At 37.6% G+C, this 14,678-nt stretch overlaps 1 protein-coding gene and 1 pseudogene across 4 annotated transcripts in view; one reads left to right on the forward strand and one right to left on the reverse strand.

Annotated features, from left to right (window-relative positions):
- The window catches only part of CNTN3 (contactin 3), a 330,473-nt gene extending 322,654 nt beyond the window's left edge, over positions 1-7,819 (forward strand). For all 3 annotated transcript variants that reach the window (XM_082345351.1, XM_082345352.1, XM_082345354.1), the window contains one exon: positions 1,555-7,819. In XM_082345351.1, coding sequence (XP_082201477.1) covers positions 1,555-1,655 — 101 coding nt within the window. In that variant the 3' untranslated portion in view covers positions 1,656-7,819. The remainder of the gene's footprint in view (positions 1-1,554) is intronic.
- LOC309607345 (AN1-type zinc finger protein 6 pseudogene) lies at positions 7,776-10,325 on the reverse strand (annotated as a pseudogene). The gene is made up of 2 exons: positions 10,306-10,325; positions 7,776-8,496 (listed from the first exon to the last, which is right to left on the reverse strand). The product of its transcript is annotated as an AN1-type zinc finger protein 6 pseudogene (transcript).
- Between the last annotated feature and the right edge of the window lie 4,353 nt (positions 10,326-14,678).

The raw sequence follows: 14,678 nt of genomic DNA on the forward strand, positions 1-14,678 counted from the left end.
AATGATAAGAACAGAATAACAGAAAAGACATTGAGAAATATTTAACAAATTTTATTAATTTATTTTTTTCTCATTCTGAGCTATGCATACATTTGCCTTTGGATTGCCATAAAACAGAATTCCTTAAGCATTTCTCAAGGGCAATGTTGAACCCACAGAGTGTTTTTAAGATCTTTAATCTTCTAGTTGTTTGCCTCTGAGAAATTATAGATGAATCTTATCAGTTCTTTACCAAGTAGAAAATTTAGCATTGTTAAATTAAGGTCAGAACCCACTTGGCCAAACCAAAAGACGCTTTAAAAAAAAAATTCTTAGTTTCTGATTTCAGTGGAGTTTCATACTTGCTCGTCTTTTCAAAATCCAAATGAAGCCTATTGTATTATAGAAATTATATTTTTAGAGTTCAGGGAAACAGACTTTTCATACGTATTTTACCAGTGACAGTGTTAGAAGAAATTTTATCTTTTAAATCTCAAGGGTGGAGTTTTGTGGCCTCAATTTAAGTACTGCAGAAGCCATGCTATTCTGCGGTTCTTAGTAACCTAAATTACTTTGCTCCCTGTTTCTTTTCATTGAGGTTGGCCTAATCTATAATCTTGGGCATTCAAGATTAAAACCCTTATTTGTAATCTTGGAAAACAAAATGAGGGACATCCTTAGCAAGTAAAGAGAAAGGGAGATGTGGAAAGTTGGAGGAATTTTATCTCTTCATGAAATCATAAAGACTGCAATACTTAGACCAAAACAAACAAGTAACTAAATGAAGAAAATGGGAAATATTTATCTCAGAACTGAGTTCTGCAACATAAAAATATGTAAAAACCATTTAGGACTACAGACTTTTTTAAAACTGTATGTGCTTCAATAGAGCAAAACCAGAAATTAATTTAAGCTTATTATTATTATTATTTAGGTTTTTAATTAAGACCTGCTATCTTGTTCCTAAGATAGATCAAGGTTCAGAGGTAAAATTACCATATGGCCCAAGTGGAACTGTTAAAAGGAATAGGTTCTGTGCTTTTGCAGGAACAGGTAGATTTTATTAGCATTTGAGGGATGCTGAGTCAAGAGTAGCCTTTCCCTCTGACATCTGCCTTCTTGTTGAGTTTGCATAGATTGGTGCAGACAAAGGCCAACTATAGGAAAATGGAGCTTTTATTGATTGCTTTTTTAAGATGATATTTTATATTATGCATAATAACTTATCAAAAAATGTACAGAAGAGAAACAAACATATTTCCTAACCCTTCTCCAATGAAGCTTGCTTTAATTAAACCACTGAATTATCTCAAAATTGTCTGTAATGGAGTATAATTGTTTTCAAAATGATTAAGTTGTTTTTCCACTTTCAATTAAAGTTAAATAATACTAGATGAACAAAGCCCAGAATCCTTTAAGAAAACTTAAGTATATAAGAGTGTTTATAGATACTCTTGGCAAATAATATATGCTACATTGTTAAATAACATGAAGGCTAATGTTAACTTGTGGTAGTAAGTTAGTTACTTAAATTGATACAGTCCTTATTAATGAGCTGTTTATCATCTTTGACAGATATGGATGCAAGAGGTTGTACATCAGCCATCTCCAATGCCCACCCTGTGTCAAGTTATATCTCTACAGCACTGTTCTTTATTGTAAACACCCTGTGGTGATAGTCACTTTTTTTTTTATTATTTATTGGAAAGTTCATTGGTTACAAAAAAAGTGCTTTCACGAAATGCAGTGATTATGCATGTTTTTTTCCAACTCTGTATTTTTAACTTTCTACATAGGTAAAATATGAATATAATAATAAAAAAAACCCCAGTAAATCCTTTTAGGGGAATCTGAAATGCCTTAATATTTACTTGATACACCAAAGGAATTTACATATTACATACATCCGATTTTTGATAGAGACATTCTTATGATTTTAAGCACTGCCTGTGGATAAAGACTCACATGCTTCCATGTATACACACCCACATGCAGACACATACTTTTGTGGGTTTGGTTTTGTTTTTTTTTTAATGTAGAAAAACTCATTTACTCCAAATGCTTTGCTCCCATTGTAACAGCACTGTTTGGAAGACATAATTAGTGTTATTTGGAAATGCTCATTTGAAATACTCAAGGGTGAAAGATACATTTTAAAAATTACCCCGTTGGGCAGAGGGTGCATGTAATTCAAAAGAATGTTGGAGATGCTACAGTAGACTTTGGAAGAGTGCTGTTTCGTCTGGGTATACTGCTGCGTGGTTGTGAGATTCTTTACAAATCACTGCTCTCTCTACTTCTCAAGCACTCACCCTTAAAATGTGGAGATAATAATGCCCATCTTTTCTGCCTCTCCCCCATGCTTTGTTAGCCCTAATGCACTAGGCCTGTGCAAAATATTAGTATGAATTTATTTAATCATATTGAAGTCCTGAGGACCAGCCAGCCACATTTTTTAAGTTTGCGCTCCATTCTAGGTAATGCTTTCTTTTTCATTCCATGATATTATAAAACTGAAATGATCACATTTTGTCCTCTCTCAAAAGGTTTAAAAAGTGAAATAAAGTAAAAAGAGATTGTTTCCTTCACACCTAAGAACAAGCTTTCAGGTTTTATTAAAACATGGTGGAGAAAATAAGGAACAACCTGAATCTTAACCCAAATATAAAACAAAATTTACGTGATCATTCATTTCCAATCTCCGATTCCATCAAGGGACCCTCTCTTTTTTGGATGGTGGAGATGGTTTTTAATGAAATCCAACCGTTTATGAGAGTGAGTCTGGCAGGCTTTTTAGTTCCTGAGCTAAATTTGTAATAGAACCATGGCCATGCCGCTGACTTTGATATGTATGACTCAGCCTCTCAATACATGGTGTTCAAAAGATTGTCAAAGACATGACTTCATAGCAGTATGTAAAAAATATATGAAAATCAGCAGATTGAGTGTTACACATTGCAAAATCAATTTTTTACCTCTTTCCTGTCCATTTCACATTTTGCAGGAACTTGTTCTTTGCAAAGATATCTGAATTTGAAACCAACAGATATCAAAAGAGAATACATATTAGCAAAATTCTGATATTACCATAGAGTGTTACTTTACATTTAGAGATCACATTTAAGATAAAGTCATTATACACAAAGAAGAAAAATATTTATAACTTTTCTCTTCAAGGTCTGTATATACTGTATATATCTAGAAAAATTCTGAATGATGAGTAGATTTCATATGACCATTGTTATTTCGGGTCAAAAAGTGGAGAAACACTTTCTCCAATACCTGTATTTTATGCTACATGTAATGGAGTTGTACCTTTTTATTATTTGGTAATTCCTATAATATGTTCCTATACTTTTCATTTTCAAGGCAATTACTCTATTGTTTCATGGTGTTTCTAGAAATATATCTCCATGAGATATGTACTTTGTTTCATATTGAAAAGTATAAAATTTACCTTTAAATTCCTGTGTGTGTATCCTATGGTTATCTGTATGTATTATTTTTTATTATTCTAATAAAATTTATAAAAATTAAATGCCCATGGATGATTAATTGTGGTATGGTCAGAAAGAACATTTTAAGGGGGAAATAGGTGCACACCATAATAGTTATGCTGATGCTATCATTTCTTATATTCTTCAGCCTACTTTTAGTCTTTCCATCTTTTAATCTTCTATTTTTTTATACCCTAATGACTGAGTAAAATCAGCAGTTTGAGACAATGCCCTCTCTATTAAAGGGATTTCAGCTCTGGGGAGACGGGAGGAAAGAGAAGCAGAAAATTCACTTTCTAGAATTATGGTATCTAGTTTCTTCTGACTTCTTCTTCAGTTAATGTGGCTACTCCCACTTTTCTGACAAATATCTTCTTAAGATTAATATCAACTTATCAACTCTTTCATTGACTTTCTCCTTGGTATCTGTGTTAGAGACTTGCTTCTAAACAATCCTTGCGGTATGATATATTCTAAATGTTTGAAAATGTATACTAGAAAAAGATTAGTTTTCAATTAGTAAAGAGTGTTAAAAGTTATTGTTGATGTAAGGAAAATTAGAGCTAAAATAATAATCATTTTCTTACATGAAAATTCAAAGATATATTTAGAAGTAGGAGAATTGAGAAAAGTATGTGTAGGGGTTGTACCACGGTATGAAGGTGTGTGTTCGTGTGTGTGTGTGTTCATGTGTGTGTGTGTTCGTGTGTGTGTGTGTGTGCACGGGTATGTGTGTGTGGGTGACTGTAAATTTAAGTCTAGTTGTACTAGGTGCATTAGTGTACCCTAATAAAGGGCAAAGAGCTGGGGAATATGCAGAAACAGATTATACCACCAGAACCAGCCCTGATATCCTCTCCCCCGAAGCCAGGGCTGTTTGACACGGCACAGTCAGGTCAGCAGTGAGTCATACTGCCTTGATCTGAATTGCATCCTCACCAGTTAGTGGCCCTGTGATTTTGTACTAGTTCTATAACTTCGCTAAGCCTCCATTTCCCTGTCTGCAGAATGGGACTATGGTGGTATTATCCTCATAGAGTTGTCAGATCTTCAGTGACTACTAAACTCCTCTGCGCTGAAGTTTCCTCTTTTATGAAAATGGAGGTTATTGGTGCTACCCACTCAGAGGGCTGGGAGTTAGGAAGCAAGGTGATGTGTGAGTGCTTAGAACCATGCTCTTAGCATTCTTCTTCCCATCAATAGGTAACTATATGACACTGGAAGACAGAAGACATCGTTCGTAGGTGGCTTTGTTGTATATGTTTAGAGCTCTCCTTTGATCTCATTCCACTGAGAAGAAAGGTATATGATTCCAGGAGTTCCTAGAAGAGAGGGTAAAGTGATTCTAGTATCAGATTAATTTTTCATTGTAATGTAATACTGATCCTATTAAACTACGTATCTTCACTCTCCATGTGCCAGGCTCTGAGTTAAGCACTGTACCTTTGCTAAATTCATGTTTACAACAGTCTTCTTAGTTAGGTACTATTATCAAGCCCATTATACAGATGAGGAAACTAAGGGTCAGGAAGATTAAGGACATTGTACTAGGTCATTCTAGCAAGGGCATAGTAAAACGGGAGTCTAACCCAGGTAATCTGGCTGTAACCCCTGAGTCTGAGGCATGAAGAGGTTTTTAATCCCTTTCAAAATCAGATCCATTAGATTTAGAGATTCTGAATAAGCATCTCTAATGTCAATTTGTAGTATAATTTGTTCTGCCCTCTATTATTGATCATAATTCAAATTGGAGAACTGAACACCTGGGAAGACTTCTTTTGGCTATCGTAAATTTTGATATTCTCTAATTCTTACATGGAAGGCTATCCAAGCTAAAATTGACCAAGCGTAAGTATTCTTTAAGTAAAAATTATAAAAACATTTGTTTTTTAAAAATAATTTTTAGGTTTTATGTTTAATTTTCTTCACACATTTTTTTTTAAAAATTGAAGATGGTTTGTTGATTTTCATTAATATTACCGTTTTCAATGAAAACCTAACAGTATAATTCAATTAAATAAAGAAAAGTGATTAGAATGTTACAAGTTCTTATTTTTCAATGAAAATCACCCCTGTCGTTTCATGTTCTTATAACTCCATCTTTTTTTAAATTTAAAGTTAATCTTAATTGGGTTCATTTTTTTCTGAAGTATTTTACCCTTTTTAAAAATGAAAATTGTGCTGATACTCATTATCATTTGGAATCACTTCAGTAAATATTGGAGGTAAAATCACCACAGCAGCAATTACAAATTTAGCAATTAGTAAGTTGTACCATTCTTTTGAAAGAAAATATGTAAACAGAGAGGACTATGATTGATTTAAATGGTTAGGTGTTTCTGCTGTTATTTTTATTTGAACCCTGTGCCCTAATTTAACATGTCTTGCTTTACATGTAGGTGATAATTACCTCTTGAACTTGCACGCAGAATAAATGCCCTGATACAGAAAGTTGTAAGAAAGGGTGCTTCTGTTACTTGTCAGCATCTTATTCTTTACTCTTATTCTGCCTGCTGAAATTATCTTATAGCCTGATGATTCTACCTTGGTCATTAATACTGTGGGGAAGAGAAAGAATTAGATCCTGCATAATTGGATGTTACCTGGGAAAACTCAGAAAAAAACAGAGACAAATGATAAGAACAGCAAATGAGAATTATTTTACCATCGGACAGTAAAATGGGACAGACTAATATAAATGACAATGCTAATGTAAAATGTCTATCGAGACTGGCTAATGAGGAAGTGCAGGGTCCATCCAGTGTGATTGGTGTATTGGCCTTTCCAAAGCATCCAGACAAGAATGGCTGCCCTTCCAAGACTAAATTTCAAGATCACGTATGGAAATGCTCATTGGAATCATAAACCGTGGCACAGTAAGTACACTCATTGTGTGTAGCTCATATGTATCTGTTCAGTACCTAATTGTTGAGTGAAATCAGGGAATTAATCACCATTTTGTCTTAACCCTCCCCTGTTTTGCTTGCTTAATTTTTCCTCCTGTGTGACCCCTGAAGATACTAAGATATGATGATTAGGAGACTAAGAGGTATTGTAAAATGTGTTTGAAATAATGATAAGCAGTAGATCATCTGTGTTGGGAAAGTTGACCAAATTGGGATGAAACAGTATAGCATAGTGGTTAAGAGCATTTGTTCCCAGTCATAGATCTGGGTTGGAACCCTAGCCATGTCCCTAAATAACTGTGTGATCTTGGGCAAGCAGGCTAATCTTTCTAAGACACAATGCTTATCTCTAAAAAGACACCAATGGAAGGAAGGACCTGCCTTGGAGGATTGTCATGGTAAGAGGACATGATCTAATCATAGAAAGCTTTTTATCATAGTTTGGCTAATGGGTACTCAGTCAGAAAGTCTAATAAGTTAATAATAATAATATGATTATTGTTTTTTTTTGTTTTGTTTTTACAAGGGAACATTATGGTTTTCCTTCTTATTTAATCAAAGAATGGTGGATAAACATAAATACAGCACAGTTACTTCAGATCATTCGTCATATTGTATACACACAGACCAATGAACGTAATCTGAAAGAAAGCTGCAGTCAGCAATGAAATGCATACAGCTTTTCCTTCCCTCGCTCAAAAAAAGTTAAAAACACACAAACTTAGAATCTCATCAGCACACTCCTGTGACAAATGATTCAGACATAAATAGTGGGTGCAAAGAAACTATATGCTAACATAGGTATAACCTTTGTTAATGAAAAACAGAAGCGGCCATAATGATTAAGATACATTCGGTTACTGATAACTAGTTGTACCCTAAAGGGCATTATCAAAAGAGAAATCGTGCTGCAGAGAAAAGCAATATATACATACACAATGAGAAGAGAAATAGTGCTGCAGAGAAAAGCTATATATACATACACAGTGAGAAGAGAAATCGTGCTGCAGAGAAAAGCTATATATACATACACAATGAGAAAATAAACTGCAAGATTAACGCATGCATGTTTAATACTGGAAAAATCACAGCCCTCCAAAATTTCTCAGCATTTGTTATAAAAGCCCTTTGCACTCAACTAAAATTAAAATGATCTTAAAAGGATAATACTTGTAAAGTTTACTTAAGTCTTTTCAGCCACAGAAACTGCAATGTAAATAAATGTTCAGAGTCATTTTCAAAACAGAAACAAAAATCTGTTCTCCTGATGACATGCATGATTAAAAGGTCTATGCAAGATACATTGCTCTACATTCCCAATGACTAGGGAAAAAAACCTCAAGTCAATTTTTAGTTTGCAGATGGTCAAAGGATTTTGTATTCCAGCAGGAGTTCAAATCTTCTGGATCTTTTCACCAACAACTACTGTATTTTCTAATTTTCTCAGCAGCATCAGCTTTGTAATTGTAAGAGCACTTGTGTACATCTGAGTAACGGTGTACACCACAGTAAACATTTCCACACCGGCATTCAAACCCAGTTAAGTCCCACTTTCTTCCTGCACATGAAACAGTGATTCTTTTTTTGTTCTGGTTTTTCAGGAGGCTTGCTTCGCTCTTCAGATGTCTGCTGTGCGGTTTCTGATCCTGAAGCTCGCAGGTCTTCTGCCTCAGGTATTGCTTTGTTCACAGATGTGCTGTCCACTTGGGAAGATGCTACAGATTCTGATAAGAGTGACTGATTTGATACAGGGCTTGGAAGCATAGATGAAGATGTAGAGTCTAATGCCAACTGAGCTTCTGGACACTGCCATCTGTGCCCTGAACTGGTAAAGACTCAGACTACTGACAGAAGGTGCAGGTGGGCTTATTCTACCATTACTACTATTCTGTCTCTGAAGATGTTCTTTATAACGTATTGAACACATGCCATTTGTACGAGGGTTTCCATAAAATCCGCAGCCAGTGGAACAAAGTATAGGCACTTGGCTGTGATTAGTTTCTTGAGCTACGTTCCTCTGTTGCGCGCTCCGATAAAAGTATAGGGACTTTGGATTAGGGTTCCTACTGCACTGAGGATGCTTTGTAGTCCTCTGTATAGCAGTCCCCACTTCCCTATATCAGGTTGTCTTTGCTGCTGTTGCTTGGGCTGGCGGCGGCTCTCTCAACCTGACGCGCTGCCCGCAACCGCCACCGGTCGCCGCCGGTGAATGAGAACAGGTGAGGCCACCGAACTCCTGCTCGCTCGGGACTGGCCACCGCCGCCAAGCCCCTCCTCCTGCTATTTATTAAACTTTTCTGTTTGGTTGTTCGGCCTGTGCCGCGACCGCGGGGGAGAGCTCCGGGATTGGCCGGCTCCTGGCCCTGACCTGATTATTGGGTTTTAAATGCTCAATTATTCTTCAAGAGTTACTTGTAAAATACACAGGATGACAGTATTAAACCTCAAAGGGTAGTTCATTAATTCATCCAGAGTTTCAGATACTGGTCTTGGGACAAGACGTCTCGTCTCCAGGAGGTTACATGTAAGTTATAAAGCAAAGGAAAGGACTACAGAGTAATTTGAGGATGAGAAGGATATTGTAGAATATATGCTCAAGTAGCTGTGAGAACTAAGGTAATGTTTATAGAGCTTTTAGCAAAATACTGGGCACATGTCAGGCACTCAGCCTCTGCTGGTTGCAATCCTTATTCTCTCAAAACAAGATCCAAATGGCAGAGAGCTCAAAATGTTGCCACAATCAAAGCCAGTAATACTATTCAGAGGATGTTATTCAGAAAGATGTTAAATCTCAGACTAAAAGCTTTCCTGCTTCTGCATTAATCAATAAGGCCTATTCATGACCTCATACTTGTTCCTCATGAATTATGGTAATTAAGTGAAAACAGGGTCCCTTGGCCTGGCAGAGCTCGTTTGGCTGCAGAGAAGGTTCTAGATGTTAGACTGAAGAACATGAGGGGCTGAGAGTTTTGTTTTTTTTTAAATGAACACTGCCGTATGTTAGAGTGATTCTTTTTTTTTTTTTTTAATTTTTATTTATTTATTTATTTATGGCTGTGTTGGGTCTTCGTTTCTGTGCGAGGGCTTTCTCTAGTTGCGGCAAGCGGGGGCCACTCTTAATCGCGGTGCGCGGGCCTCTCACTGTCGCGGCCTCTCTTGTTGCGGAGCACAGGCTCCAGACGCGCAGGCTCAGTAGTTGTGGCTCACGGGCCTAGTTGCTCCGCGGCATGTGGGATCTTCCCAGACCAGGGCTTGAACCCGTGTCCCCTGCATTGGCAGGCAGATTCTCAACCACTGCGCCACCAGGGAAGCCTGGGCTGAGAGTTTTTCGAGAGCCTTGGGAGAGGGAAATGTGTTGAGGAGAAGGAAATCATGGAACCGTCATACAGAGTGAAGTAAGTCAGAAAGAGAAAAACAAATACCGTATGCTAACACATATATATGGACTCAAAAAAAAAAAAAAAAGGTTCTGAAGAACCTAGGGGCAGGACAGGAATAAAGACGCAGATGTAGAGAATGGACTTGAGGACACGGGGAGGGGGAAGGTAAGCTGGGATGAAGTGAGAGAGTGGCATGGACACATATACACTACCAAATGTAAAATAGATGGCTAGTGGGAAGCAGCTGCATAGCACAGGGAGATCAGCTCAGTGCTTTGTGACCACCTAGAGGGGTGGGATAGGAAGGGTGGGAGGGAGACGCAAGAGGGAGGAGATATGGGGATATATGTATACGTATAGCTGATTCACTTTGTTATACAGCAGAAACTAACACAATTATACTAACATAATTATACTAAACTAACACAAACTACAGCAATTATACTCCAATAAAGAAGAAAAAAAAAAAAAGAAAAAGGGAAATCATGGGAAGAGTGTCCAGAAGCCGCATTTTGAGAACAGTACTTAGTTTAGTGTTCTTACCTATAGTGGGTTACCTTCATCTGCCAGGACCACTGCCCGTGAGTGACAAAGTCCTGCTGGCCCTGGAAGTGCCAAAGGAGATTTCTTTGGCTACTGCTACCATGTGAAAAAAAAAGCTTTCTTACTTGAGAAATTAAGCACATTTGTCTAAATTTGCAACACCTGACTAGGCTCTTTCTGTAGGAAAGAAAGCCATTCTCTCCTTGAGTTTTCCCGCTTCTATTAAGAGCAGATGCTAAGGAATGCAGAAAGGGGGGGGGGGAATTCTAGTTGCCTCCTGCCATAGCTCGGGAGATTCATTATGTAGTAATGAAATGATCTCAAAGAGAGAGAAAACGATAAATCCAGGCCAAGATTTCAGTTTAAAGAAAAGGCAAGGGGGAGAGTAAGCGCTAGGTTTATTTTCCAATGTAATGCTAATTGAAAACATTTCACTTATGTTCAGGGACATTCACCTTTCACTGAAAGGTCGTTCAGTACCTTCAAAGAGAGTTTTCTTCAAAACGGCACGTACCCATACTTCTAGCCAGAGACTTAAGTTCTGTGGAGAGCTTTCTGCTGACAGCCTGTGTTGTTGAAAAGGCAGCTAGTGGCTACAGGTGTTGTGAAAGTAGATGAGCCCCAGCTGCTCAGGAGAGAAGTGGGGACGCGGAATGCTCCTAGGCAACTGGAAGGGACTTGCAGCGGACGGTGGCTTGCCTGGGGGAAGAGCTTCCAGGTCTAAGCAACAAGCTGGTGGAAAGAAATGATGAAAGCTGTGAGCGGAGCATTCAGGCTTGGGAGGTACACTTAAATTGTATTTTAGAAGGGATGGTAGAGGAGGATTTGGGGAAAGATGGCGATGGTGTGCTTTGGAATCAGATAGCCTGTAATGCCTGAATCTGTCTCTCCCTTGCTTGGGGCTTTTGAGCAAAGTGCCTGAGCGCTCTAAATCCCTTTCCTCACCCATAAAACGGAGGTGGGGTATGCCTGCCTCTAGTGTGTGATAAATAAATGAAATAATACACAGAATGGGGTTATCGCTTTACGTGAGGAAGGAAGCCCTCAACGCTCCGAACTTAGAACCAATTTCAACTTTTCTCCCATCTCACATATTGCAGGAATGAGAAGGTTAGCGCTAATTTTTCCTAATACTTGAAATTTCATTCTGTTTATCGTTTTCATTGACCCCATGTGTAGACTTGCTTATTGCTCGAGGTGAAAACTGACACAGAAAATGCCATATTGAAAGGAGACGCCCACCGTTTTTTCTTGGGCTTAAAAGGGAGATCAAAGAGGAAAAGTAGCCTTCTTTACTGGTTCAGAACAATTTCCCAAAATGGTCATATGTAAAGAATGTTAGGTTCCTGCATCCTTAAGTGTTCGATTTCAATTATTTTCCTTGAAACTAAATGGTATTTTTAAGAGAAAAAAATTGCATCAAAAATATTGTTTTCTCCCTCTTCTCAGATAGCATATTCCCATCTGAGTGTTCTAGTTGTTTTAAAGCCTTTCTATACAGTTAAAGGAAAAACTTGACTCTTAGATACCTTCACATTTTTATGCGTAAAACATGCATGATATCCTGGAATACCTTCAGGCTCATTCTTATTTATGACATGTTTTTGAGAATTTGAGTAAGACTCTAACATGAAAACAGAGTTTAATCATGACGTTGTGATTTTTAAGGCGAAAAGTACCTTAATTAAACATATTGATCTGGATATTTTTTTTTTTCTTGGACAAATGTGAGATCACTTGTCACTTAATAAAAGAGTAGTCACTTTTCCAACAGCAGAAAAATCCCAGGAAGCTTTTCAGCCACTAAACTTGAGATAGAAAACCTTTGAGTGCCTTCCTATCAGCATCTACTACAGATTCTTTTCTTGGCTCTTCCTTGAAAATCCTGTGTTTCCTAGGCTGAGATAGACCCTGTGCACAGCTGTTTGTGATTTATAGATGATCTTGGTGTTTAGGAATACCAGCAAGTCCTACAGTTTTCTGTATTAGGACATCAGAGGTTACTATCTAGATGCTGCTGCCGTGGCAGAGCATGGAGTATGCATGGAAATAACTTATCCTGAGAATTATCTTTAAGTAAAGCTTCGTAGAAGCAGGAGGAGTTTGTTTTCAGGTCTTCTTTCTGTATTAGAGGTTTTCAAACCAAAGTATCAGAAGTGGGTTCCTGCCCAGCTGTCTTGAATCAGTCTCTCAGGATAAGGCAAGGAATCCACGGACTTTTGTCTAATGAGCTGATTTTGGTAATGAACCATCAGATTTGGTATCCAATGTTCTAAAGTACAAATGAGTAAAAAATATCTGAGGCAGGACAAAAACATTTCTTAATAAGACAATGTGTAAAGTAAAATCAGACATCATGATTAAGATCTATGAAAGAATGGATCTGATTAAAGCACAGCCTTGTGGCCTTAAGAATTTATAAACTGTGAGATTTACATCAAAATGCTTTCTTAGTAGTATAAGAAGGATATTCACTGTTGTCTGTGAAAGAAAAAAAAATGTTAACAACAATTAAAATGTCCACAGAAGGAGAAAAATACGATATGATAAATAGATGCTGTGGGTTAGTGTGCAGTACTTAAAAAGAAATCTGCAAGTAAAAATATGCAAGACGGGTTGTTGCTTCATAACCTCCTCAGGAACTTCCTGGGTGTAAAAGGAAACAGCCCCCGCTCCTGACCCCCAGTAAGCAGAGGGCAGGAGAGACCAAAGAAAAAGGCAGACCCTTCCAGATTGCTAGGTGGCAGGTTTAATAAGCAAGAGAGCTTACTTAGAAGAAGGCTTGTCTTGGGTGGCTGCAAGACGAGTAGATCTCCATACTCACCAGCCAAAGGTGAACTGTTTATATAGAGCCCCTAACTGCGTTTAGTAACATACCCAGTCCTATTTCAGGGCTGTTTCCTTGGTGCAGTTTCTAGGAGCAAGGAACACAAGCTGAACACACATCCCAAGACAGTGGAGGTGGGATGGCAAGCTTCCAATGGCCTGGGTCCAGCCTGTAGTTCAACTGACAGTCAAGTCTTCTTGATTACCTCCTCCCACACAGGTTTTTGGGTGTTACAGGCAAATATAAGATGAAAAAATGGTTCTAATTATGTGAAAATTTAAATGAAATTTTTCATGGATATGCATTCATGTATAAAACCATAGGTCTGGAAGAGAATGCACTAAATCAGTAATAGTGGTTACTTCCGGAATGAAGTGGCAGTATTGAGATTAGGAGTTGTGGTCAAAGATATATTTAGCCTTATCCATGCTATTTCTGTTAAAATATTCACCTTAATTAAAATAATGTGTTGCATATTTTATAATTTGCTTAAGTATATATAAAAAACAAAGTGGCATAACTTGTAAAGTTACGGCAAACAAACAAGCCTCATGGGATATAACTATAAAGCATCTTATTTTTGTCTTAACACCTTGTTTTATGTTTTTTCCAGTTTTATTGAAATATAATTGATGTATAGTACTGTGTAAGTTTAAGGTGTACAGCATAACGATTTGACTTACATATATCATGAAATGATGACTGCAAGTTTCGTTAACATTCATTATCTCATAGAGATACAAAAAATATATAAAATATTTTTTTCTTACAGTGAGCACTCAGGATTTTCTCTCTTAACATTCATATACATCGTATGGCATTGTTAACTGTTGCCATCATGTTGTATATTCCAACTCAGGAAGGCAGGCTGGACGACTTGTCCTTCAGATAGTTCTGTGTGGGAAACATGTTACCAAACTAAACTTGGGTCCGCTTGCCCTCATGTGGTAAAGCTAATCTACTAACACAGGGTTGTGGTGAAGGAAAGTGCAGCGTTTATTACAGGTGCCATACAAGGAGTCCAGGCAGCTCATGCTCTAAAAACCCAAAACCTGCAGTGGATTTCAGGGAAGCATTTTTAAAGGCAAAATGAGGGAGGGAAGTCACAGGGTATGTGGTCAGCTCTGCACAAGTCTCTGATTGGTTGATGGTGAGGTAACAAGGGTGGTGTCACAGGGGTTAACGTTATCAATCCTCAGGCTCCAGCCACTCTGGGGGCTATGTGCTCATGGTCATCAAGCAGTTAACTTCTTCCATTTGGTGGGGGCATTGGCATCTGTAAAACAACACAGTGACTGTGCATCAGATACAGTTATCTGTGTACTTCAGGGAGGAGCCAAAGATTCTGTGGTTGACATATGGCTGATTCACTATTTAAATTCTTACCAGTTCTCCTGGCCCAACTGCTGTTTTTGTCACTACATGTTCACATCCTTTCAATCATTAATTCTTTTTTTTTTTTAATTTTAGCATCTTTATTGGAGTATAATTGCTTTACAATGGTGTGTTAGTTTCTGCTTTATAACAAAGTGCATCAGCTATACAT

Source organism: Balaenoptera borealis (genome assembly GCF_965194805.1).
Source record: "Balaenoptera borealis genome assembly, chromosome: 12".
Classification (NCBI taxonomy): domain Eukaryota; kingdom Metazoa; phylum Chordata; class Mammalia; order Artiodactyla; family Balaenopteridae; genus Balaenoptera; species Balaenoptera borealis.